This window comes from Siniperca chuatsi, linkage group LG14 (genome assembly GCF_020085105.1).
Source record: "Siniperca chuatsi isolate FFG_IHB_CAS linkage group LG14, ASM2008510v1, whole genome shotgun sequence".
Classification (NCBI taxonomy): Eukaryota; Metazoa; Chordata; class Actinopteri; order Centrarchiformes; family Sinipercidae; genus Siniperca; species Siniperca chuatsi.
The window spans coordinates 3741737-3765634 of NC_058055.1; the positions used below are offsets into that span (position 1 = coordinate 3741737).

The 23898-nt window shown below is 39.1% G+C and overlaps 1 protein-coding gene and 1 long non-coding RNA gene across 3 annotated transcripts in view; one reads left to right on the plus strand and one right to left on the minus strand.

Annotated features, from left to right (window-relative positions):
- LOC122888089 (junctional adhesion molecule 3B-like) overlaps positions 1 to 19546 on the plus strand; it is a 35230-nt gene extending 15684 nt beyond the window's left edge. Inside the window, exons 1-10 of one of the 2 annotated variants that reach the window (XM_044222055.1) lie at positions 9171 to 9201; positions 9715 to 9870; positions 10253 to 10321; positions 10438 to 10551; positions 10656 to 10808; positions 13232 to 13434; positions 14894 to 14993; positions 15115 to 15244; positions 15361 to 15415; positions 16597 to 19546. In XM_044222055.1, the coding sequence (XP_044077990.1) occupies positions 9186 to 9201; positions 9715 to 9870; positions 10253 to 10321; positions 10438 to 10551; positions 10656 to 10808; positions 13232 to 13434; positions 14894 to 14993; positions 15115 to 15244; positions 15361 to 15415; positions 16597 to 16632 (1032 nt within the window). In that variant the 5' untranslated portion in view covers positions 9171 to 9185 and the 3' untranslated portion in view covers positions 16633 to 19546. Of the gene's footprint in view, positions 1 to 9170; positions 9202 to 9714; positions 9871 to 10252; positions 10322 to 10437; positions 10552 to 10655; positions 10809 to 13231; positions 13435 to 14893; positions 14994 to 15114; positions 15245 to 15360; positions 15416 to 16596 lie in introns of those variants that run through there. The other variant, XM_044222056.1, reaches the window with a different exon arrangement.
- Positions 19547 to 20251: 705 nt separating this feature from the next.
- Positions 20252 to 23865, minus strand: LOC122888091. Its single transcript, XR_006380652.1, has 2 exons — positions 23754 to 23865; positions 20252 to 22447 (listed from the first exon to the last, which is right to left on the minus strand). It is a non-coding gene; the product is annotated as an uncharacterized LOC122888091 (long non-coding RNA).
- Between the last annotated feature and the right edge of the window lie 33 nt (positions 23866 to 23898).

A 23898-nucleotide genomic window follows, 5' to 3' on the forward strand; every position in this document is an offset into this window, starting at 1 on the left:
TCGATCTGTTTTGACAAGGCGTTCTCGCTGTCTCCCTCAAGAGGCTTACCTGGGCTCGAAAAATGAGCGGGCAATTATTTCATCATGAAGTATGCTCATGGTTTCCCTGGGTGCCTGTGAAAAGCAGGGAGAGCTACCGCTGCTTACACTTCTTACCTGGGAGGGATCCCAATTAGCAGACTGCGGGGGCTCTGGCTGGTGCTGACAGCCTCTATAAATAGTGCCTGGGCATTTGAATGCTAACCTGTTCTCACTCTAGTGAGGAACAGCTCATGATTGTAGGATATTACCTGCAATTGTACATATTATCATTAAACTGCAGAGTTTCAGGACTGACATAGAAATCTATCATTTATCACCACTTACAGGCTTCCCCTAGGATTTTTTTCAGTAGCGGTACTGAAGTGCATGAGTCTTATTTTGCGCCGCCGAAAGATATGATACGAGAAGGGCTAGACACATATTTGAACACAGTTGTAGATGTCGAATTATGCTTAATAAAATGCTTAGTTTAGCTAATCAAATCATAACAGAAAACATAGCCTAGTAAAAACCCACAACATCTAGACATAGGCCTAACGTTACATTCATTAATAAATCGTGAATTTGATCCGATATTTGCTACTGACAATTCTACTGTGGGAACACCCCCAATACGCCCACACGGGGAAATTATGACAGCAAATTGATGTAAAGTTATGGCAAACTCATCCCTTTGGTGTGTGAGTTGGCACAGTGTGGAATTGAATATTTTCGGATATTAGAGTTTAGTGGTCCTTAAGATGTCTGATCCTTTTGATATATATGTTCTATCTCTCTGACTATGTCTCCCCTGTCCCTAGTGGATGTTACGCCGTTGAGTTAGTTAAATATCAGACTTTCCATAAAGACCAAGAGGGTACCGCCTACCTTTGAGCTGTGCCACGTTGTCTTCCCTGAACTCTGTTGTAATAGGTAGGTAGAGAGACCGGCAGAAGAGCCTTCGTTGCCACCAACTGCGCTTTGGAATGACCAAATAACCAATAACAGACTGCTAAACGGTGGCAATGTCTGGGGATGTTCGATTTATAATCCTCGCTTGTCCCTGACTCTGGCTGCTTATAGAGATATCAGCGCAACGCTAAGATTTAGATGTATTGACATTGTCATTGTCACTGATACAATTGCCTATACAAAAGGGTTGTGAAGGGGTTACATTTTCTAGTGGTGTTTAAATTCTTTCATTTTGTCTTTCATAAAACAGAATTAATATCATTGCACAGGTGACAGACATAGTCATGTTGCTAATAATTACTGTTCAGACAGCCAGAGGAGGGGGCACAGTGTTTCAGCAGAGAGTGCAATACTGGAATTACACTGCATCTCAAATATAACTCTCTGGAGTATCATGTTTTCCATGAGGATCCCATGACTGGATTTTTGGTCAATAGATTTAGTTCTACACTTCCACAATATATGTGGTCGATTGTTATTGTGTCTTCAGTCACAATACCCGTCGACCATTGTTCTGCTTAATTAAGCATTTATTCACTCCTACTGCCTGAAACTGTGTCACAAAACAAAGGTCTCCATTGGCATGCATGGCTGCTGGGACCATGTGAAGAAGCAGTGTGACACCAAACAACAGTACTGTTTTTATACAGCAACCAGGATCTGATTATCTCAGGGCCAAGATGTTTCACATGACTTAATGAATGAGTAATATTGTCAGTGAAGATCAGTCAATATCAGTCCTTTCTAAATGCCTTATTGTCACGAAAAGCTTTGGCAGCGTGAGAGGATACATGGCTAAAGAACAGGGGCCTCATGTTTTAAAGGCACACCAATTGTCCATGTGATACTTCTTGAAAAGTACAACATTTCATCAGCAGCAGCCAGACTGTGTGCTCACTTTGTCAATAGTGTTGCAGAATGTGATATAATAATAAAGGGATTAACGGCATATAATATAAATATGATATAATGCACACTTGTCAGACATGCAATCATTTCCTTACAAGTGATCCATCTGGGTTTAGGACTGATATAAATGAACGTGCACATTTATGCTGTCAGTACATGTATGTTTTGTTATATTTGCTGGTAACAAATATGGCAAAATTAAATGAAAATGAATTAATGATGTGTGTTCAAGGAATTTGTCAGGCTCTCAGATGACAGGAAAATAATATCATTTTATTAGGAATATGTGAAATAGACAACCTTAACTTACTTATTCAGGAGATAAAGAAGAGAGACCTGAGTCTCTAAGAACAGTTTAAAGTTGAGTGAGATTCCTGAATATATGAGTATTTTTAGACATGTGCATATTTCCTTAACAGCCATTTAATGAGTGTGGAATCTGTGAGTCTGTGAAGTGGTGGCTCAACGCAGTGACTGGCATTGTGGCAAGTGAAAGGCACAGCGTGTAAGGTGGACGAGTAAAAGTTGCTTTTCCTACTCTGTGGTCCAGTCCTGTGAGCTAGTCATGCTTAGCTTGGGGTCAAAGTGAGAGCAGGCCAGATGTAGACGCTAACACTGACACCAAGTGACAGGTTCCCAGGCATTCAATGACACCATCGGCTCCTCCCCCCCTCCTCCTCCACCCTCTCATTGGCTCAGTCCTAGTCTTTGACCCTGCCTAGATCAGAGGGCTCACCAGCAGCAAGGCACATGGGTTGCCCCAGCCTTACCGGGCTCACAGATCAGGGCCTGCAGCAGCCACATATGTAAATGCAAAATAAATGAATACACAATGAGCCCTTGTGGGGAAAGATGAACCGTGTTTGAGTACACCTGGAAAAGATAGGATGCATTTGAATGAACTCCTGATACCAGGATACAACTTTTAGTTAGACAGAATGAGTTTATCCACCAGGGGTAGAACGGTTGGTGGAAATAAAAGCCTGTCTGGGACATCACCCTGAGTTCAGGATAAACATGTGAACAGGGTGACTTTTAGTTCAACTGTGAGTCTTCCTATCTTAATGTAATTTAAATGCAACCTTTTAGATAATAAAAATTAGTTTTCTGTTTTAACCTGCTACCATGCTACATGCTGCATGTGCATTCTACTAGACTTTATCCTTTTGACACAATTTTGGACATTTTCACACAGACTGACAGTTCTTCCCAGAGGCTCTTTGAGTCATATAATAGATAAAGTGAATATACACTACTAACATGACAACACCAGAAAAAGGAAAACAATGACCTATGCTTGTGCCTTCGATCGTTTTGTAGTTCAGCTCAAGCTCAGAGAAGCAAAAGTGTGTTGTTGAAAGCTTCGGTATGTAATGAAAAAAAGAACAAATAATTTTTTCTCCAACCAATATAAGGGGATTTCCCCAGTCGATCAAACAAAGAGATTACTCGGCCTGAAATCTCACCATGTTTTATTTTATCTCATGAATAGTTCTTCTGTGGTGATCTGAAATGAGTTATCACAATATACTGACACCAGAGAGGTAAAAGTAGATGTGAGTGGGAAGAAGAAAGCTGAACATACACTTGGGGATGGGAAGAGTCCAACACTGGTGGATGACCACAGCTGTGACAATACAACCTGGGGTCTGGTCTCCCTGCCAGCTCAGCCCTAAAACCTCTCGCTCGCTGTCATTATGTCACGAGATTGCTGTTTTCATGGAGGATGACTTCTGAGGTCTGTTCAGTCACTTTCTCCCACAGCTACTAAAACAGGTGGGATCCTGTCTAATGCCGGTCAAGAAAGGGAAGAGAGAAAGAGAATCCAGTTACTATGGAAATATCACCAATATTGCTATGGGAACTAGAGCACCAGAGCACGCTTTGTCTATGATCTAGCTGTAATCGTCTCTCAGAAAGAAGCTTATGGTAATATGTGATGCTCTTATGAATTAATTTGTCAGGCTTTGTGTCCCAGCTGACATCATAGACTTTTATCCAATGGAAATTAGCGTATTTTCAGGGTAAAGCATGCAAGACATGAGAATGTTTCAGCTTCACCACTTCAACTTTTTGCTTGCCTCCAGTCAGCAGCCCAGTGTTACAGTGCATGGATTAAATATCTATAATTAAAGGGTCATTTCACTAATGATTCACAGCCATATCATTTTGTTTACAACTTGGCAATACATAATATTCCACTGAAAGATTTTAGAAAGGGACTACTACATACTTGATTGTAATACATTTGTTTTACAGTGAATAATCATCAAGTTATTTTAGCTTTTAATTCAGTTGTCCTCACCATGACATGATTGTGACATAATTTCTATATCTCACAGCACAATTGGCATAGTTTTATTTTTTGTTCCTTTCGACTTTACCTTTAACACATAGAAATTACTCGTTCCTGGCTCGGCTATATTGTGCTTGGGGCTCACATTGAACTTTTGAGCACTGTGACCAGAAACTTAGCGGCCATTTGTGCAGTGCCAAAAGCTCTAACCTAGTTTGTAGGAGAACACAAACATTTACACACCTTAAAAGATGTTCCAACAGAGACTCCTTAAAGGGATGCACAAGTGAAACCCCACAGGACACCTGGCAACCTCTTAACACTGCACGAACTGTGAAGGGCAGGTCTTTATCCATCTATATGGGCTTCCTAAAGGACGAAGTCATCTTGTCATTCTTAGGGACTTTAATCAACGGCCGGAATCAATAATGACAATAATCGTTAGTGGTAGCCCTATAGTAAACGGAAGATCATGCACTGAAGAACATATCTATATTGTTAAGTTGTGTAGACATTACTGGTGAAAACTGGCTGTCTAGCAGCACATTTCCAGTACTGTTTTTAACCTGTCCATAAATAGATGTGAATGGATTACATCTAAAAGTAGACTACATTTACAGGTTCACAATTTGACATTGATGAGAGCTTGTTATGGACTTGCTGTTTTGTGAATACTTTTCATTTGATTATTAAAGTCTCATAACTTACTACAACACACAGATTTACATTGCTAATTACCTGTTTGTTTGCTTGCTTGGGGTTTTCTTGTTGACTTTGGTTAGCTTTTGATGTGATGATGAACACGTTTCTGGCCTTGTTTCTTTGCTTGTGTGGTCAAGTTCCTTTATTCAGAGGTCGTGGAGAGAACGCGCAGCATACAGTGATATGTTTATGAATGATGAAACATTGCTCCCAGTTAAGTGTCCCTCAGCATTTACATTCTTCATTTCTCTACCACACCAGCCATCTTGTTGTTTCCTTCCTTGGTTTGCTTATTTAACTATGTTTAAATTAGAAACATGGTGCTGAATACGTTTCAGGGGTATCTAGGCCATGTTATTCATGTAACATTAGCAACGTGCAGTGAATATGTAGCGTGTATGTTCTCATATCCACGCACCTGGCTCTACACGTGTGTTTGGATGCACATGCTCATTCTACCTCGCTTATATAAGGTAAGATGTCCTTAATGTTGCACAGAAAATGTGTGACACATACGATATATTCTCTCCTGTTGTCATTTTTATAAAGTGTTAAAAAATCTATCATTTGGAGGACACAGCCTTAGAGATGTCATATGACACTGGCTGGTGAGCGAGCAGGAGAGTGTTTTATTGAGATGAACAGTCACTTCTGGCTAGAAATAAATTGCTCAATCTGCACTTATTGAACAGACAGCGCTCTTTCTTGGGGAATCAATTGAATCGATTCAGAATGAATAAAATAATGAATAAAAATATAATAAAAGAATATTAACGGCCTCATTGTTGGCGATATCAGCAGCACGTTTAACTCACAGTAAGCCAGACACGGCTGAGAGACTCTGTGCAACTCAAGCAGCACTCAACTATGTGAAGAGTTTCCAAACAGCAACTGGTTGTTAGTGAGTGAAACTGGGTCTGGACTTTGATGTCAGATGTCTTCCAAAGGGGCGTGGGAATATTCTCTATAGGCACGAGGCGGAGATGTTCCTCAGGGAATATCACTAGGTTGCTTAATTGAATCTTTCTATTTCTGATACCGGCCTCACCTCTCTGAATTCACCAAGCGGTGCAGGAAACAAGTGCAGTTTCCCAGGGGGGGCAACAGAATAAAGGAGGGATTCATTACACAGTGCAGGCATCAGGAGATACCCAGCTCCTCTGTGCCTATTGTATTATTCAGTGATGTAAAACCTGGGGGGGTTTATGAGGGCATTACACTAAGATTACAGAGAAAACCCTACGCCCAGAATGGGGGCGGTAAGGAAGATTAAAAAAAAAAAAAAAAAACTTTGATGCAGATTTGCAGATCTCTCACAGCTGCGTCCAACCAAGAAGGAAAAAATAGAGAAGAGAAACGGAGGAATGAAAGGCATGGCATATGTAGGTCACTGAGCACCTGCATGGTTTAAAAGCTAATCATCTATATCACACACATCTAACACACAGACCCGGTCATGTACTGCTTGGCTGTAGTGTATCAGAGAGTAAAAGTTTTGTCCTATTTTCACAATGACCACACACACAAAAAAATGAACAATATGTAGTTATCATTGGCTCCATTAGTCCGAGAGATGAGACAAGAACACAGTCAGGATGAGTATGACATGATCAGGGAAGTACAGACAGGCTGGAGGAGAGATGGGCAACACCGCTCTCATAACACACAGTCAGCACTTCCTGAGCTTTCATCAAGCTCTGATACTTTACTGGACAGGCCAGCTGTTTCTTGCTGGAATAATATTGGAAGCATTTCTAAAGAAGTGAATAGAGTGAAACACATAATAGGGAAGAAAATGTCACCATCATTGCTATCAGCATCATGAAAAAAACACATGGAGGACATACATGTTGCAAGATTTCTTCTGATACACTGTCACACCAGTAAATGATTAGGAATTCAGCACTCTTGCCTGAAAGACAAGGAAAGAAAATTACTAGGGCTGCAACTAACAGTTATTTTCATTAGTCTATCTCTGACGATTATTTTTTTTGTTTTGGTTTGTTTTCTCTAGAAAATTATAGAAAATTATGAAAAACGCCTATCACAATTTTACAGAGTCTTATAATAATCATTTAATTATCATAAAATACCATAACAAATAGCAAATATTCACATTTGAGAGGCTGGAACAAGCACACGTTGGCATTTTTGCTTGAAAAATTACTCATGATTAATCAAGTATTAAAATAGTTGGCGTTCATTTCCTGTTGGTTGGCCAATCAGTTAATTGACGTTTTGCTTCAGCTTGACAAATTCCTTAAGGCCGCATGTTAGTTATGAACTGTATGGTGTCTGCTGTAATATTCAGTGTCATTAAAAAATCTGCTTTTCCACTCTCCCCTCCTGTCTAGTGCTGGTCTCAGCTCATCTATGAGACAGTGCCACTTGCGACAGGTGTGCCCTCTTGTGTAACGTTGGAGCGGAGCGTTAGTGTGAAAGTGTATTTACAGTTTATCATTGTAACATTGTGCAGCATCATATAAATTCAGAACTTTGCTGCACAATGCATTGAATGCTTCTTTCCAAACTAAAGGGTCTCTATGTTTTGCTTCTGTAATATGCAACAGTAACTGTCATGAATTTCTCAGTCAGAAGTCATAACTGGTTAGTTCTTCCTGTGTTCTAGCTTGAGTTAGAATGTAGATGAACGTCAGTGCTTCAGTCTTTTTGAGTGGTTTTATATGTTTTCCTGGACAGCTGTTTCCATGGCAGACCTCTCAAGCTTTTTATCTCTACGTCAAGCTCACTTAGGCACCTTATCTGCACTAATACTCTCTGAAATAAGGAGGAGCAGGGGGGGGGCTGCAACTGAGTGCTGCATTTAGTGGAAAGTCATAGTCCTAAATTAATCACCTCGAATAATTTATTTTCAACTTTGGATATTATTTCATACGGCATATTCTGATATTTTGGACTCTTTGCATACTTGGCCTAGTTAGATTCGGTATTAAGTTACACAAGTACATGCAATACATTTGAAACTAAAAACCCAGAAGTAAGCACTGACATGCCTCACATGCACAAGCTTTTGTCAGAAACAGTAAAAAAAAAAACTGAATATTTCCACAAGAACATGAATTAATTAACTTGGATGTGGATTTTTATTGAAGAGCCGGAATCTGCAACATTGTGTTAACATAGATTCAGTCATATTTCCTCCTTTCAGTGTAAAGAAAAGATTTCCCTTCAGTCACTTTTCATCAGAGGACGGTTTACATTTGTACAACAATGTAGGTACAGTACAAGGAGCTCTCAGAAACGCTGAGAGTTGAAAAGCATTTCTCCTCTGTACACAGCTTTTAATTCTGCCAGAACTGTGTGGCGTTTCTGCATGTAGCACTGCGGAGAGGAAGCTAAATAGGTGACAGGCTTTGACTGGATTGGTGGTGTTTTGACTGTCACATTTCTGAAAATAAGTGCAGATTCTCATACTGACTCCTTTGTAATTCTTTGTTCAAGTTCTCAGTTAGAAAACAATACTTTTGTAGGTTTGTCAAGAACTTTTTCATTCAGTGCTATAGAGCTAAACTTATTCCACTTGGGACCAAACTTTATGGTCTTTGCTGCTGTAGCACAGTACAGAATAAATAATGTCTTGAGAGGCAAAGCCAAATCAAATATTTATTGAAATTAACGTTAGCAGTCAGAACAAATATAGTTTCATTATTGTCCTCAACTGTTGCACTGTTGAGCTATATTTTCCTATAGGTTGCTTCAAATGATAACACAATACTTTTGATCCCTGTAGGGGCGGTCAGGGTCAGCTACAGAGCAGCACCCCGGAGCTGGTCGGGATTCAGAGTTTTGCTCCTGGACTCTTCAGCAGGGAAGATGTTTGTGTAGAAGGCCGCTTAAAACCAAGATTTCTAATTGAAGACTTATCTTCATACTTTACAAAACACATTCATACATTATTTGTCACCAATATACTTGATAAAAAGAAAAATTGCCTCTTCGCTTTCATGTAGAATTGATCATGATGAGCACATAAATGTAAAAGGATTTTACAATGTTTATACCTACATTGTATGATGCAAGAATATCAATAAAGTCCCAGCATGAGCTCCAAACTTAAACTATCCATACAACGTCCTGAGGGTAGATCTCTTATTGTCAAACATAGGTGTGACCTACTTTTGACCTCCATCTGTGTTATTACACGGCTAGTCAGCAGTGGCTAAAAACAAGCTGTCGTCTTGTCATGATCTCCAGAAAGACCGTGGGCTAATCAGCTTACCCTGTCTGCTTTAGCAGGTGACCCTAGACACTGCTGTGTATCCAGATGACAGGTGGTGGAGGTCAGGTTATCCCCATTCGAACGTTTTTTTGTTTTTTAAATAGAAGCCCATGAGCATTTTCACCACTAATTACTACACCTACATAGTGTATGCACCATTTTTGTCTGTTTGTGATTTTACATCTCTTTGTAATCATTTTGTGTCTGTTTGTGGTCGTTTTTGGCTCTTTTTAGTCGTTTTCTGCCTCTTTGTTGTCATTTTGTATCCCTTTTTGGTTGTTTTCGTCACTGTAGTAGTTTGATTGACTTTCCAACAAGAAATGTTCACAGTCACTTCATACAGAGATTCTGGTCCAGGGGCCCTGGGCCTGTACCTGTTTGTTATATATCATATTACAATGAACTTTTACTCTGTTTCTTTTTAAGATTCAGCAGCAAGAGAGGTTCCACAAATGGAGATTAGGCATCCCATAGATTTTCAGTGACAGTACAATCTGCATAAGTGACCCTGCAACCAAGATCATCATTTTATGTCTGTGGAAGTGACTTTGTGTGGCTTTGTCTGTGGACATAGGCTGTCAGCATGATTCAGCAGTGCCCCCTCCCAAGGCCCTAGCCCTCCACCACATACCAACACAGATCTTTCCGGGGTGCTTTTGCACCATTAGTCCCACATGGGCAACAGCATCAGGCTCAGAGAGAGAGAGAAGGCGGTTGAACTACTGGCATGGTGAGCTTGCCCTGAAAAGGGCACATGCCTCCCTGCGCAATTATCCACTGTGCATAGAAACAGCACCCCCACCCTCAACACATACACATAGAGACACACACAATGGTTTGACCAACACAACTAAAAATGGAAGATGGAGCACCAGGATGTTAATATCATCATACTGACGTGGGATTGACATTTATCTTCACTTTAATTGTTTGTGAAATTTAAAAGGAGTGAACGTGTTACAAACATCCCGAAGGAGAGTGTTAAAATAAGCACAGCACATCAGTGGATGTCAGCTGGTATTGTGCATATAGCATGAGATCATCACTGTATCATGAAAATTCATGCTCTGGAGAGTCTCATGTTGCATTGCCTCTTCTCTCTTGTTTTGCAGGCTACTTCAGCGTGTTAGCAGTGGTCTTGAGAACAAATAACAACTCACCATGGACTGATGAGTTTGACAGTAAGAGCTTATGAACAAATACCCCACAAAAAATGCAAAAACAGTTTGTCTTTTTCACATCAGTCTTGAATTCATTTCAATCATAGTCATATCGCTCCCTTTTCTCTATCCTGCAGAAATTGAGTTATCATGTTTGATTGAGTCCATTTCGACAACTAATCCCAGAATTGAATGGAAGAAGATAACAAGTGAGGGACCAAGTTATGTGTACTTTGACAAGAAGATCTCAGGTAATGTATAAAATGCACAAACAAGTCAAATTTCCGTCTCTTCTATTTTCTCCAGTTTATACATGTATTACTGACATTGTTGAACATTGTTTTTCTTCTGACAGGTGACCTGGAGAACAGAGCGGTGATCAGAGAACCTGCCACATTACTGATAACCAATGCCACAAGGTTGGATACAGCGAAATATCGTTGTGAGGTCACTGCCGCTGATGACCAGAAGTCATTTGATGAGATTGAGATTGACCTTGTTGTAAGAGGTACTCTGACTTACCTGCATCATCGATTAATCTGTACAGTATGTGTGTTTTAGTCCTATGTTGCATGTAGAGTCAAAGATATGAGACAGACAGAAAATATGACAAAGATTATTCTAAATGGAGAAAACAAGTCATTATTATGCCCTTAAAGAGAGACCTTGCTTAGTGATTCACACTTTAGATGCTGTAAGATGAAACCGTGTTGTAGGTCGCACCAACCCCTTGGCATACATACGAGGATGTGTTATGACCAGACCTGCCCAGCTGCAAAGGCGTGTTCTGGGCTATAAGAGGAAACCTCTGAAACTGCATCTGCTCTGAATTGCAGTGCTAAAGAAAGCGCTGCGTGTTTTGGCGGCGTTTTTTGGCACGGGCCAAAAATCGTGTACCCGTCCAGTCCTGTCAATGCTGTCAGTCCAGTGAACCGTAAGGTTCAGGGTGACATTGTTTTTTTAAAGCATCAAAGTCAATCATAGACCCAGCAGCATCATGAAAGAATGTGTCAGTTTGTTTATCACTGTGATGCTTACAGAACATAAAAACTCATCAGAATTGTAAAGCTCCCCATGGAGACTTAGTGTAGTGACCAGTGGTGGAAGAAGTATTCAGATCCTTTACTTAAAGTTACCACAAGGAGTTTTTAACTGGTTATGAAACAGTCTCAATTTAATACTGATGCCTCTATATGACCTTCATAAGCAAGTAAGACCATCAGCGAGAAGCTTGGCTATTTCTATAGTTATTCTTAATGCCTGTCACCGGCTCCAATTCCCCACGAATCAGACGAAACAATATACGGCACGCACCATGCAGACCTGTGTTTACATTTTCCCAGGAAAAGTTTCGCAGTGAGTAATATGTTAGCCAGTTAAAAGAAGCAGGAGGAGATTTTTCTTTAGAGAATTTTATTTTTGACATTATATTTTGTGGTTATGGCTGATACTGGGGCAGGATCAGCAAAAAGAAAAAGAAAATAATTAACCAAAGAACGGGATTTGAAAAAACGATCCTGAATTGGCCCTCCTAGACAGGTATGTAATATGTCTATGCCTACGGCTGTTAGTTTGCACCTTAGCATATAGGTATAGGTCACGGTGGACATTACTGTAATACAACTGGCTTATAACGTAACATTTTATGTTGGCCTTGCTACCGAGCTATATCTTGCTGTTGGCTTATTATTATGAAGACATAACATTACTAGAGAATGTTGATAACTTTAGCTTTCTCAACAAAATTACTATTAGTTAGTTGTAGGCTTACATGTAACCAGAATCAATACAAAATTAAATTTCCTTGTAGTAACTTTAAGTAAAGGAGTATATCGAAGTATTATCAGTAAAATGTACTTAAAGTATCAAAAGTAAAAGTACTCATTATGCAGAAAAATGTTCCCTGTCAGTGTTTTACTATTATATATGATGTTTTTGGATTAATATTACTGCTGCATTAATGTGTATGTTGCATTTTACTGTTGTATTTGTTTAAGGTTGCGCTAACTTTAAGTACCATAAAACTTAAATTAAACGCAGAGTCCCTTTCACTGGCCGGGTGTGGCTACACGTGTTGACAAATTAATGCAGTTCTCTATTAGACGCTTGGTTTGGTTTTTATAGAAGTTCTTTGGATGTATAAAACCTCTTAAAGCCTACAAGGCCGCCCGCTTTAGCTAGTTCTAAGCTGCTTAGATCGCGCATACAAATATAAATGTTTAAACTTTTGTCAATATGGACATGCTAGAATAGACACGTTAGATCAGTTAGATTCTCCACAATTCAATCGTTGAGTTAATTTTACGGAAACCATGAGCACCAAAGTATAATTCATTCAGATTTACCAGCATGGTAAACAAGAGAGATGAAAAATGATGTGGTGACTTCCCACCTATGAAGCAGTCATAAAGTCTGAATATGTGTCCGTTCCTCGATTATTTACCATATTTCCCATCTTTACTGAGCAAGAGTTTTGTGTGAATGGATTTAAAGGCCTGTCCCATATAGACGCCTGTCCCAAATACAGGCAGGTTGAGTTCAGTGATTGAAGTAAATAAAAGCCTGGGCTATTAATTGAAGTTTTACGGTACTTTATATACTTTTGGGTAGTTTGATCTATAGCAATGCATCATATTCTATAAGATCATATGTTTAACCAAGTATCTCTAAAAAGTCAACTTTTCATGAGCTCAGAAAAACAGCCCTGTTTTCAACTAGTAACTAAAGCTGTCAGACAAATGTGGTGGAGTAAAAAGTACAATATTTGCCTCTGAGATTTAGTGGAGTACAAGTATAAAGTTACATAAAATGGAAATACTCAAGTAAAGTACAAGTACCTAAAATTTGTACTAGCACAGTAGTTTAGTAAATGTACTTAGTTATATGTCACCGCTGATAGTAACTATGGTCATATGTTTTATGTCACCACAGTAAAGCCAGTGGTGCCAAAATGCAGTGTCCCAAAATCAGTGCCTTTTGGGAAGTCAGCTGAGCTGAGCTGTGTGGAGGAGGAGGGCTTCCCCAAGTCTCAGTACCAGTGGTTCAAGAACAGGGAGGAGATTCCTGATGACCCAAAGACTAGCCTCAAGTTCGTCAACTCCTCATACACACTCAACGCAGAAACAGGAACTCTGGTTAGTATGTGTTGTGCATGTGTTTGGATAGGACACACATGAGCGGCAAGGGCGGGGCAGCGGGGACGGTGGCCTGACGCCCAGGGGTGGGGGCAGATATTTTGGGGAGACAGTTGATGGTGCGAGAGGACTTGAGCCACGAGGGGAATCTGCTGTCCTCGTTTGCACATTCCGCAATTCTCGCTTGCTTTCCAGCACAGCTCGATCTGCTGAGCAGCTCGCCTCCAACACTCTCCTGTCAACCTTCATGCTGGCCTCTAAGATGTGACATACCAACGCATACTACAGTGTTTGTCTTTACGTAAAACTAAAATGGAACAAACAATGTTTTTCCACTGTACTATATTTTTAGATTTTCCAGTTATCACTCCCCTCTTCTACTTCCATGTGAGGAAATAATGCCCACTAACTGATGTAGAGAGTGGGATTTGTAAAATGTATTATTATTATTATTATTTTGTATTAGATTAGATTACATTATTTGGCCAGGAAAAGTTTCATCTTCATCATTTTTGGAAACTTGAAGAAGATAATTTTTTGGTTATCATGTTTTTTTCCCCCTTATTCTGTATTTCTTGTTATTATTTTATGAACATTTCATATATAGTTCATATATTTCATAACATATTGCAAGAGACCACAAAGTTCTGATTTGCATTATTCTACACTACATTATTTCTGCAGTTTTACAATATTTATATATAGTTTTGCTTGAACATAAAAAAACATATAAAAAGCTGAACTTTGACATATATAACTGTATATACACATAAAAAGAAAACTAAAAGGAAACATGCAATACAAAGTTGTTACCAAAAGGAAAATAACAACAATAATACATTTATTCATGAACATATTTTAGACTTGACGTTCTCCATACATCTATCATTCCTATTATTTTGTGAACCTTTCTGATAAAACATAATAGTGAGCGCAGTGAGTTAGAATTGCACAGAGCAGCAGTTTTATGTCGTTTTTAAAAGGCTAATGTAATATAGCACCACAAGCTTCTCTGAATCCCAGAGTATTTAATGTGATATCAGCAAAGAACACCTCTGACCACTGAGTTGGTTCATTTGTTCACTCTTTTATCAGAAACAGACAGCAGTAAGTCCAATTCTGTTTCATTTTCATATTTAACATCCCCTGACATGGTAATGACATTTTGTCTCTCACCAAAAAGAATGTAATGTGGCATGAATGGCACTCCTTCTCTACACACAGTAACAGAACTGTTATTTCCCTCCATGCTGACTGCACCTACATCCTGCCTCTGTGACTTGATACTGACTTTATTTAACATCAGTATTTCTAACAATACATACAAATCATAATAGAATAATCCAATATGTTCTAAAACCTTCTATGAACAACTGTTGACTAAACAAACATTGACAGTATGAGCATTAGATTAGGACTTGCATTAATCAGATTTATGTTTGTGACTTCTCCAATGCAGAAGTTCATCGCAGTCAGAAAAGAAGATGCAGGCGAGTACTTTTGCCGAGCGAAGAACAATGCAGGATACGCTGAGTGTCCACCCCAGCAGATGGAAGTCTGTAAGTGTGTCACAGATACAAATATGTGTCCTATGTGGTGAAGAAATAGATAATCAGGGCTGATAGACACTTTAACCAAATGTCAGTGTTTAATTTCTACATTCTTACTTTAACTCCACAGATAATATTGATGTTGTTGGGATTGTACTGGGAGCGCTGGTGGTGGCCATAGTGCTCTTATGTATAACAGTGGGGATCTGCTGTGCATACAAGCGAGGCTTCTTCTCCAGCCAAAAACAGACAGGGAACAAGTAAGACATCAAGACATCCTCCCATTCACACGATCAACAAATTCATGTATTCCTCTCTAACCAGCACTACTTCAGCCTATCATCCATAAAACCATAATGTGCTTTGTGTCTTTTAGCTACAAAGTTCCAGCTAAAGGAGATGGGGTGGACTATGTCAGGACGGAGGATGAGGTTTGTAGATAGAAGTTACATCTAGATGCCTATAGAATTTGTAAATGATGCTATTAAAAGAGAATATAGTTCATTTTAAAACTGGTGAAGGACAGTCCAATCAGCGTCAAAGCTAAAACTATAATATATAGTCAGCAGTAATGCAAAGTATATAAATTATGGTTAATGGGCTAAAACTGGCAGATCCACCTGTATGCTCCTTTAATGAGCCCCACCTGGTCTGCATCTACCAGACACCACGGGCCAGATGGATAAATTATGTGTACGCACAAAAAACATGCATACACTATTTCCCTACATATAACGTGGTTTTAATAAAGGCAAATGTGAGGTGAGACTGTGCGCACCTCACACACACTTCAGACCAGCGCACACGTGTTTTTCTAGAGCCGGCCGGGGGTGAGATGACAGGTGTAGATTAAGGTGAGAGACGGTTCAGGCTGTTAGCCTCTTTCAGTTTGTAACATGTCAATCAAAGGAGCATTTATAAACTTAATTTTGATTCATTGTGCTCAGTTTTATCATTATTTCATTGGAGGCATAATGATATTTCCTTGTGTTTATATTCTTTTCATTTTATCCTTTATTGTGAAGCACTTTGTAGCCTGTTTGATATGAGCAGTCTAAACTAAATCACTGATTACCTTTCTTGATGTCTAATAATACAGTACCGGTTAACCGCCGATGATGGTTTACAGGTACATGTGATGAATTAATGGGCGCTATAAATAACCACAGTCATGCATAATGACAGCAGCTCTGGCAGTGTTGGGAAACCTTGCCGATGAGGGACCGTCAGTAAAATTGCACTTCTTCTCTGAAGTTCTACCGAGTGGTCGAGCAGGCTTTATAGATTTGATGAAAAGAATGCACATGCATCTGTCTGTAAATCTCCACAGAGGTTTCTGAATCTGGCCCTTGGTGTGGCTCATCACCTACTTTGGTGCATAGATTTATAATATGAAAAGTTAAACTATTACTAATTCCTGTTTTGTAGAGCAGTAAACTGTCAAGTAAGAACTGAAAGTAACTGTATAATCTCTCCCAAAATACAATACGACCATATATTCATTCAAGTGTAGGAGGAAAATGGAAAACAATATCTATATTTCTGTGGAACCACTTCTGCGATATGATGAAATCTTAAATATTGCTCCTGTTTGGCTGTGTGTTCTCTGCAGGGGGATTTCCGACACAAGTCGTCATTTGTTATCTGAAAAAGGAGAGGCTGGTGAGGGGCATTGTGCTGAGTGAAAGACATGACACGTGGGACTGCACTCCACGCTGTCTGACCACGGAGCTGCCACAGTTCATGCTCTGAGCTCAGCATGACTGAAATCCAACTACTCAAGTTTGCCAAAGGTGACAAGATTCCACAGGACAACATTATCTACAACTATTACACATGTAGGGACTGAGATTCATTTGTCAACTTTTATCACCACCAACTGAATTCTTATGCTAAATTATGGAGTTCTTACTTTACAGTCATTGCATGGTTTCAAACACCAGTCGAGGTGGAGAAAATGAAACATTTCTTTGTTCTGCCAGGTAGAAAAGGAGGAGTCTCTTTCCTCCAAAGTCAGTCTATCATGACACCTTTCTACTGTAAACATTTAGCTTCAAGCCTTTTGTCATTTGTATAACATTTCTTTTCTACTGTTGAAATTTGTCAGACTATTTTTGATGGAATATATTTTAAAATGCCTATAGATAAAGGTTTACTTTTTTAAATATTTGTAAAATACTAACATGTGTTGTTTTTTTTTTTTATTTGGTTGTGGATAAAAACATGTAACATTTTAACCACTTTGCATCAAGCTGTAAGCTTTTACACCTTTGCAATCGGAAGAAAGAAAGACAAATGAAAAATTACTTGTATTAGCATATCAAGATGTGGTTCTTGATCGGCGGTCTTACATATTTAATTTCTCCACTGGAAATGCCCAGTTTCTGTTGTGAGAGAATTCCATGTTAATGTTTGTAGATAGTCTTTGTAAGAGGCTTTGCGGAGTGCCAGTCTAATGCTGTGAAACACTGTACACAATCAGTGCTGCATTTTCTTGATTTAAGTGTCCTTCTATGCTTGCTGTTAATCTTGTATATATTGAATTTACTGTCCAGGATCGAGTTTTGCTGTCATACGTATGTTCAGTATTACACTATAAAAATAATAATAATCATCATCATCATAGTAATAGGACAGGGTTTGTAAGTTAACCCTCCAGACCCAAACAAAACTAGAGGAAAATCTGCTTGAAAAGTTGTAATACTGAAAAACTAGACATGGTACTTTCACTGTGTAAACACCTCTATTTGAATTCTGAATAGAAACAAATAAGATGATACAGAGAACAAAGATCTTTCTGTTGCTGTGAGTGACAGTTCAAGACTTTGTTATTTTAACTACTGAGTCAGCTATTTTTAAGCTACAATTACAAAAAGTACCAACGTCAGTGAAAATGCCCCACCTCTAAAGTAAATCACAATATGCAATCTTTGACATGAATCCTGGTTGATATTTGCTGATGTCCAATCTGTTTACAAGCTATTTTTATTAATACTATAGAGAGTAGACCTTATCTAACATTTTTAACCTTTAGTTGTGACTAAATGTTTTAGTTGGAAAGAAAAATCATCTTAGGTTTGACTGAAGCTCATATTGTACTCATTCCTCTCAGCACAGCTGAAGGCACACAGAACTGACCCCACACCAGTGTTACAGTAATATACAGCTGGGGTCTGGAGGGTTAACAGCTGGACTGATTGTATATAGATATTTCTTTTCTCTCTCTCTCTCTCTCAAGATTATGTAAAGTGGTGAAAAATGTAAAAAAAAAAAAAAAAATCCTATTTGAGGCGACATGAAACTCTTTCCATTTGTAAGACTGAGAAACGGTAACATTTTATCACATCATTCATAGCACACGAACAAGAGCTTCTTAACAGTACCACGGCAAATTCAGCCACGATTCAACCCTAGTGTCAGTTTAAAAAACACACAGCTCGCTGGTTTTTGATATGTAACTTCCATGCAGCTCATACGAATCTCTTGTTCAGCTGTTATGAATGCATCAGCAAGTGTGGTAAAATGTTAAACTAAATTTCAGTCATGGTAGAGACGATCTGCCCAACATTTGCACATAGGAAGTTGTCAACACTGCTCAGACTTTTTCCAAGTTAACACGTTGCATTAAGGAACCAAGAGAAAACGTTTCTAAGTGTACTATTAACCCAATTAAGTTTGCATATGGATCCTGTTGCAGGTACACTGTATGGTGAGAGACAAGTCACGCAGCACACAGATGCATACATTTCCCCTCATTTGTACAAATGTCATTCCTCTTAAGTGCCTTCTGCCTTTAAAGTAGTCCAGTTTCTCTACAGCCATCCTCTCTCCCACTGGAACATTTCTACGACACTGTCGGAAGCGTCGTGTTATGCATTCATTTAACCACAAGCACGGCGTTTGAGAGGAATGATATCGCCACAAATTTCCCCTTCCCTTCTTTACATACGTATCTGCAAATTTGTAAATAGCTTTTTTCATAGATTTGAAGGTGTAGACATGTTGAAGTAGAAATAGAAATATATTAGTGCCTAAATATAGTGGGAATTATTTTTGGTAAAGACACATAGCACTATTAGGCAAAAGAAAAAGATGGATACCCAAAGCAGGGACATTTATATTTTTAAAGTAGAGTTCATGCAAAGTGTCAGCCTCAGACAACAAACAGGAATTCATGTACAGCAGCTACATGTAGGCCTCCGTTTAGCCCACAGGCAGTCCTGAACAGGTCTGTCTGTAATCTGGTTAGATGCTGTAAGGCGGCGGTGACAGAGATTATATTTACTTCACAGTGAGAGACGGTTTCCAGTGTGTGTTCTGTATTAGGGGGAAGTTAAACCAAGCTAACTCACCACTGTCTTTCAACTCAAGGGTGGCAGCGCTCCACTGATCCAGCACTGTCAACCTGTTGTTGACTGAGGACTGGTACATCATGTAAGAAAACACCATGTTCTGAACCAAGCTCATATACAGTACGATGTCCATTTGGGGCCTGCTGGGGTTGTTTTTGTTCATTTTAGAACCACTCTATTTGTGATTAATAAAACTCACTTCTAATATTACTGGAGACATTTGTATTTGCTTTTTCTCTGGTGTGTGTGTGTGTGTGTGAAGTGAAGATTCTGTATCTGTGCTGGCAGTCGTGTCATTTCATAATTTCTCTGCTACCCCCAATCCTCCTCGACTACTCCAGTCTCCCGCTGTTCACAGAAATCGCATTCAGTATGAAAGTCCATCAAATATCCCACTGACAGCATCTTTGTTGATCGAAAGCCGTAATCTATTAGTGGGAGTTAAGCCATTTCCACTTTCTACACTGAAAACAGCTTTCTTGTACCTCTCTGGTTACTGTGCCAACTGGCAGCAAGTTCCTGGATAAAGAGCATTATAATCAACGAGCTCAGCAGGGATAATATTTTGTAGTTTGCAGCAGAGCCAGTGGACAGTTTTATTTAATTCACAGAAAAATCTATTCAAGCTTGGGTCACCTTTGGTTCAAAGTGGGATGAAAAAAACACCTTTCAGACTGTGAACCTGATGAATCATCAAAGATTACCATTAAATGAAGGCCATTTTTTTTTTAGTAGCTGAAATGACCACAAGGTTTTGGAGGCCGACCCCCTGTAGCTGCACAGTCCTCCTCTGGAGGTTATGCTGTATTTATGTCCTACTGTAAGTTACACGGTAGTAACACGCAAAGAAGCGTAGCAATGCGCCAACAAAGGCAGATGATGAAGAAAAAGGTTGCAAGCTCGCAAACATCAATGTAAACAATGCACTCTTTTTTTTTATTAAATCAGCTTTGCAAATGTTTTATGAGAAAGGAAATACATTCATCACGTTTGTTAGGCTTCGAGAATACACACAAAGAAACACTGAATGTAAATAGAACTTTGTTCGTTTTCATGAAAACTCCACAGGCTGCCTTTAATGTTGACATTTAAATACCACAGAATTAATTTAATGGAAATAATTTCCTTTGAAAACCATCTTTCCGGATGGATGTGATTTAAGTTTCTCTCTTTAAAATTTCCTGAAGGTCAATTTCCAGAAGCCAAAATTTAAGATTCAGAAAAATTCACACTTTAATATCTGGGCTACCAGGAACACTTGTTCCTCTTGCATTTCAGTCCGACCGGACGCTACGCCGTAACCCGCAGCCCTCTTCAGTTTTCTACATTTGTGAACCCTAAAACACACCAAGGTTCTGAAACTGCACCACGTGAGATGACCTTCAGGAAATTTACAAAGAAGGAAATTCAAACCACATAAATGCATACATTCAGTGCAGTTTATCTTTACAAGACAATTCAACAATTTCATCATAATATTAAATGAAAGCAAATCAATATGTTATAGATCACTGAGACTGGTGTTACTTTTTAAACCCTCACCATGTCCTACATAAAATTGAACTGATACGGTTTAATCAATTCTGACACTGACACCAAAATTGTTCCTCTGAAGTTGCTGCTTTCTTATATTTCCTGCCAGTCTGCAGGACACATTGGACTGTTTCCTACTCAAGATGTTCTAGAAACTTACAGGGATAGAGTGCCACTTATATTTTATTGTTGTCATGTTTGAAAAGCCAGTGAAACAGCAGTTACACGCATGTGACTAAAACTGCTCCTTTTGATGCAGGGTGATCTTTTTTTAGGATTAGCAGCGTGCTCTTTTTGAGCGGGAGGGAATCTCTGCAACACTGCAACATCAGCTGATTCAGATCAGTCTAATTCTAATATCAACAGACACAAGAGATGCATTCCAGTTTTTCTGTCAATTTGGCTGAAGTGAACAAATACAGACAGAACAGCGGTGTGGGCAGAGCAGACACCACAGTGAGGAGAAAAACAGATGACAGAAAATCGTACTTGACAGAAAGATGTAGCCCATTTAGAAAATATCACAGCATGATGTGATGAACTGACACATTGACAAGACATTTGTCTGCATCAGAGCGAGGCTACAGCTGTACCTACTGCTCTCAACCGTACGTGAATAATTGGTGTCGGCCATTTCAACACAGCTAGAAGGGCTCTGCTTGTTAAAAGTTTGAAGTAATTTGTCCAAACATGAGAAGGAGTTTCACCATATGACACTCAGATGTCCCAGCAGACTGTTGAGAGACAATTTTAGACATTTTTTTCACTGCCTCAAAAATGAGTCACTGTTATGAAAGAGCATTGTTACGTCTCGGTTCACGTGACATAAAAGCCCCAGGGGAGTCATTTAACTGTTGTCAGGTTTGGTCATAAAACTATTCACAAAAGGAGGATCATTCTAATCTTTTTTCACAAGTCACCAGAACTAATTATGCAGTTAAGAGAATCTGTTCCGAGGAGCCTCGTAATGAGCTAAAGTGACACACACACACACACACACACACAAGCACATAAAACACATACACCATTTGTAATAACTTCCTCTATACACATAATATTTCATAGAATTACTGCTGTTGATGTGTGGTGGCTTAACCGATGTGTTTGTGAAACATGTGGCTGAACGGTGTTGACTGACATATCAGCTAAGCAGCATATTTGGCTGATATTTGCCTTTTTTTTATTAAAAATGTGATACTGACCAACCAGTGTTGTATAAAATGCCAACACTGCACTGGTTGTCAGTGGTGTCAGTGGAAACCTTTGTGAAGTTTTTGAGTGTGGCTTTTCCATCCTATCAAGAATTCAAATCTGGGCTAAAACAAAACCCATGCAGTGCTTATAATATGGGGGAGGATTTATTTTGGCATGGAAATGTTAAAATACTGAATAATGGCACAAAATATCGGGAATGCAAAAACCTTCGGAACTGAAGTTGAGCTGAGGAGGGCGCTGGGGTCGATCCTGTTGTTATGGAACTCTGCCCTCTAGTGGTGCAGCACTGCCATCACAGAACTGTGTCCAAAATGTCTTCTTGTTGTGTTCACTCACTGGAAAGACTGTGAGTGGAAGCTTGAGCTGAAGTGGATGCAAGGGGAAAACATTTGAAACTGACTGTAACACACCGACGCATTTATTGTTACCATGACGATTCCAGACACCAACATGCGTTTGACTGAGCATGACCACATCAAAATTGACCTCTTGTGCTTAAAACTGGTACAACATGGTGTCAAGTGCTTTGCATCATGGTTTTGCCATCATCAGCCGGTACATTGAGATGAACACAGATAAGAAAAAAAGAGCTTGGAAATGTGATAATGTTGGAAGATGCTCTGACACGTACTTAAGTCATACACAGTAATAACAGTTTCAAATGAATATTAAGACCATCCTGATCCATTTCCTGCTCTAATCATTCCATTATCATGAGCTTGGTTTTGGTTTATTGACAACATTCTAATACATAAAATAAAGAACAACTAGAATAGACAGAACTATAAAGTCCTGGACTTATTTTTCCATCATTGTCTCTGGTGTTTCCAAAGTCCACCAACCTTCATCAAGATGAGACAGGCATTCAGTGTCTGACATGACATAAAAGGAAAATAAGAAGCAAAGAACTAGAATACTTCAATCATATGAGCAAACAAGTGGTAAAAACTGTTCAGAAGGTAAAAAGTATCAAAGACATATACATTTTTACAATGTGTGAAGAAATCAACATAGTGCATTCTGGTACTGACATTTATTATTATATATTATAAAGCCCAGGTATTAATAGACTTACAGAGATCAACAGTAATACAGTTGACCACACAAAATGAAGCAGTATTGTGCGCAGCAGAATGAAATACAAGGGAGCAGAATAAATCAGACAATGTCACAAAGCTGCAGCTGGTTATAGTCTTGTCTTTTTTGGTATACATGCACTTCAGTATATTCTTTTGTTTTCAACCTTTTCATTGTGTCTGGTACGCTGATTTTACTCTGCTGTGTGGAGACGTCTTTGCTATTTTCTTTTGTTTCAGTGAAAGAGGAGCGATCATAGACTCTGGGCTACAGAGCTCAGAGTCTGTAGCCCAGCATAGGGGTCCCAATGAGGTCCCAAAATACATCCAATGGGTCACGAGATAATTAAAGGTATTTGAAATGATTTTTTTTTATTTGATTTTATTATAAAATTGTGGTAATGTTTTACATCTTGTCTCAGATTTTTCCTTGTGAGATACTGGATACTTTCACCTCTTCAGGCGTCTACAAATCCTTAAATTTAAAGAATCTGAGAAAGAAAAGCTGCTCATAACTCATATTAAGGCCATAAGGTTGGAAACCACTGCAGCAAATGATGTCTACATGACCACTTAATGAGGCGTAGGCCTACCTGAAAGGCTTTACTCCGGGCAGCAAAGTCTCAGCAAAGCTACGGTTTGTTGTTTCTTCCGCCTGTTGATACTGCGCCAAAAAAGTGCAGACATATTGAAACGAGAAAGGATACTAGTATTTAAAATAGTCACGTTCAACCATAT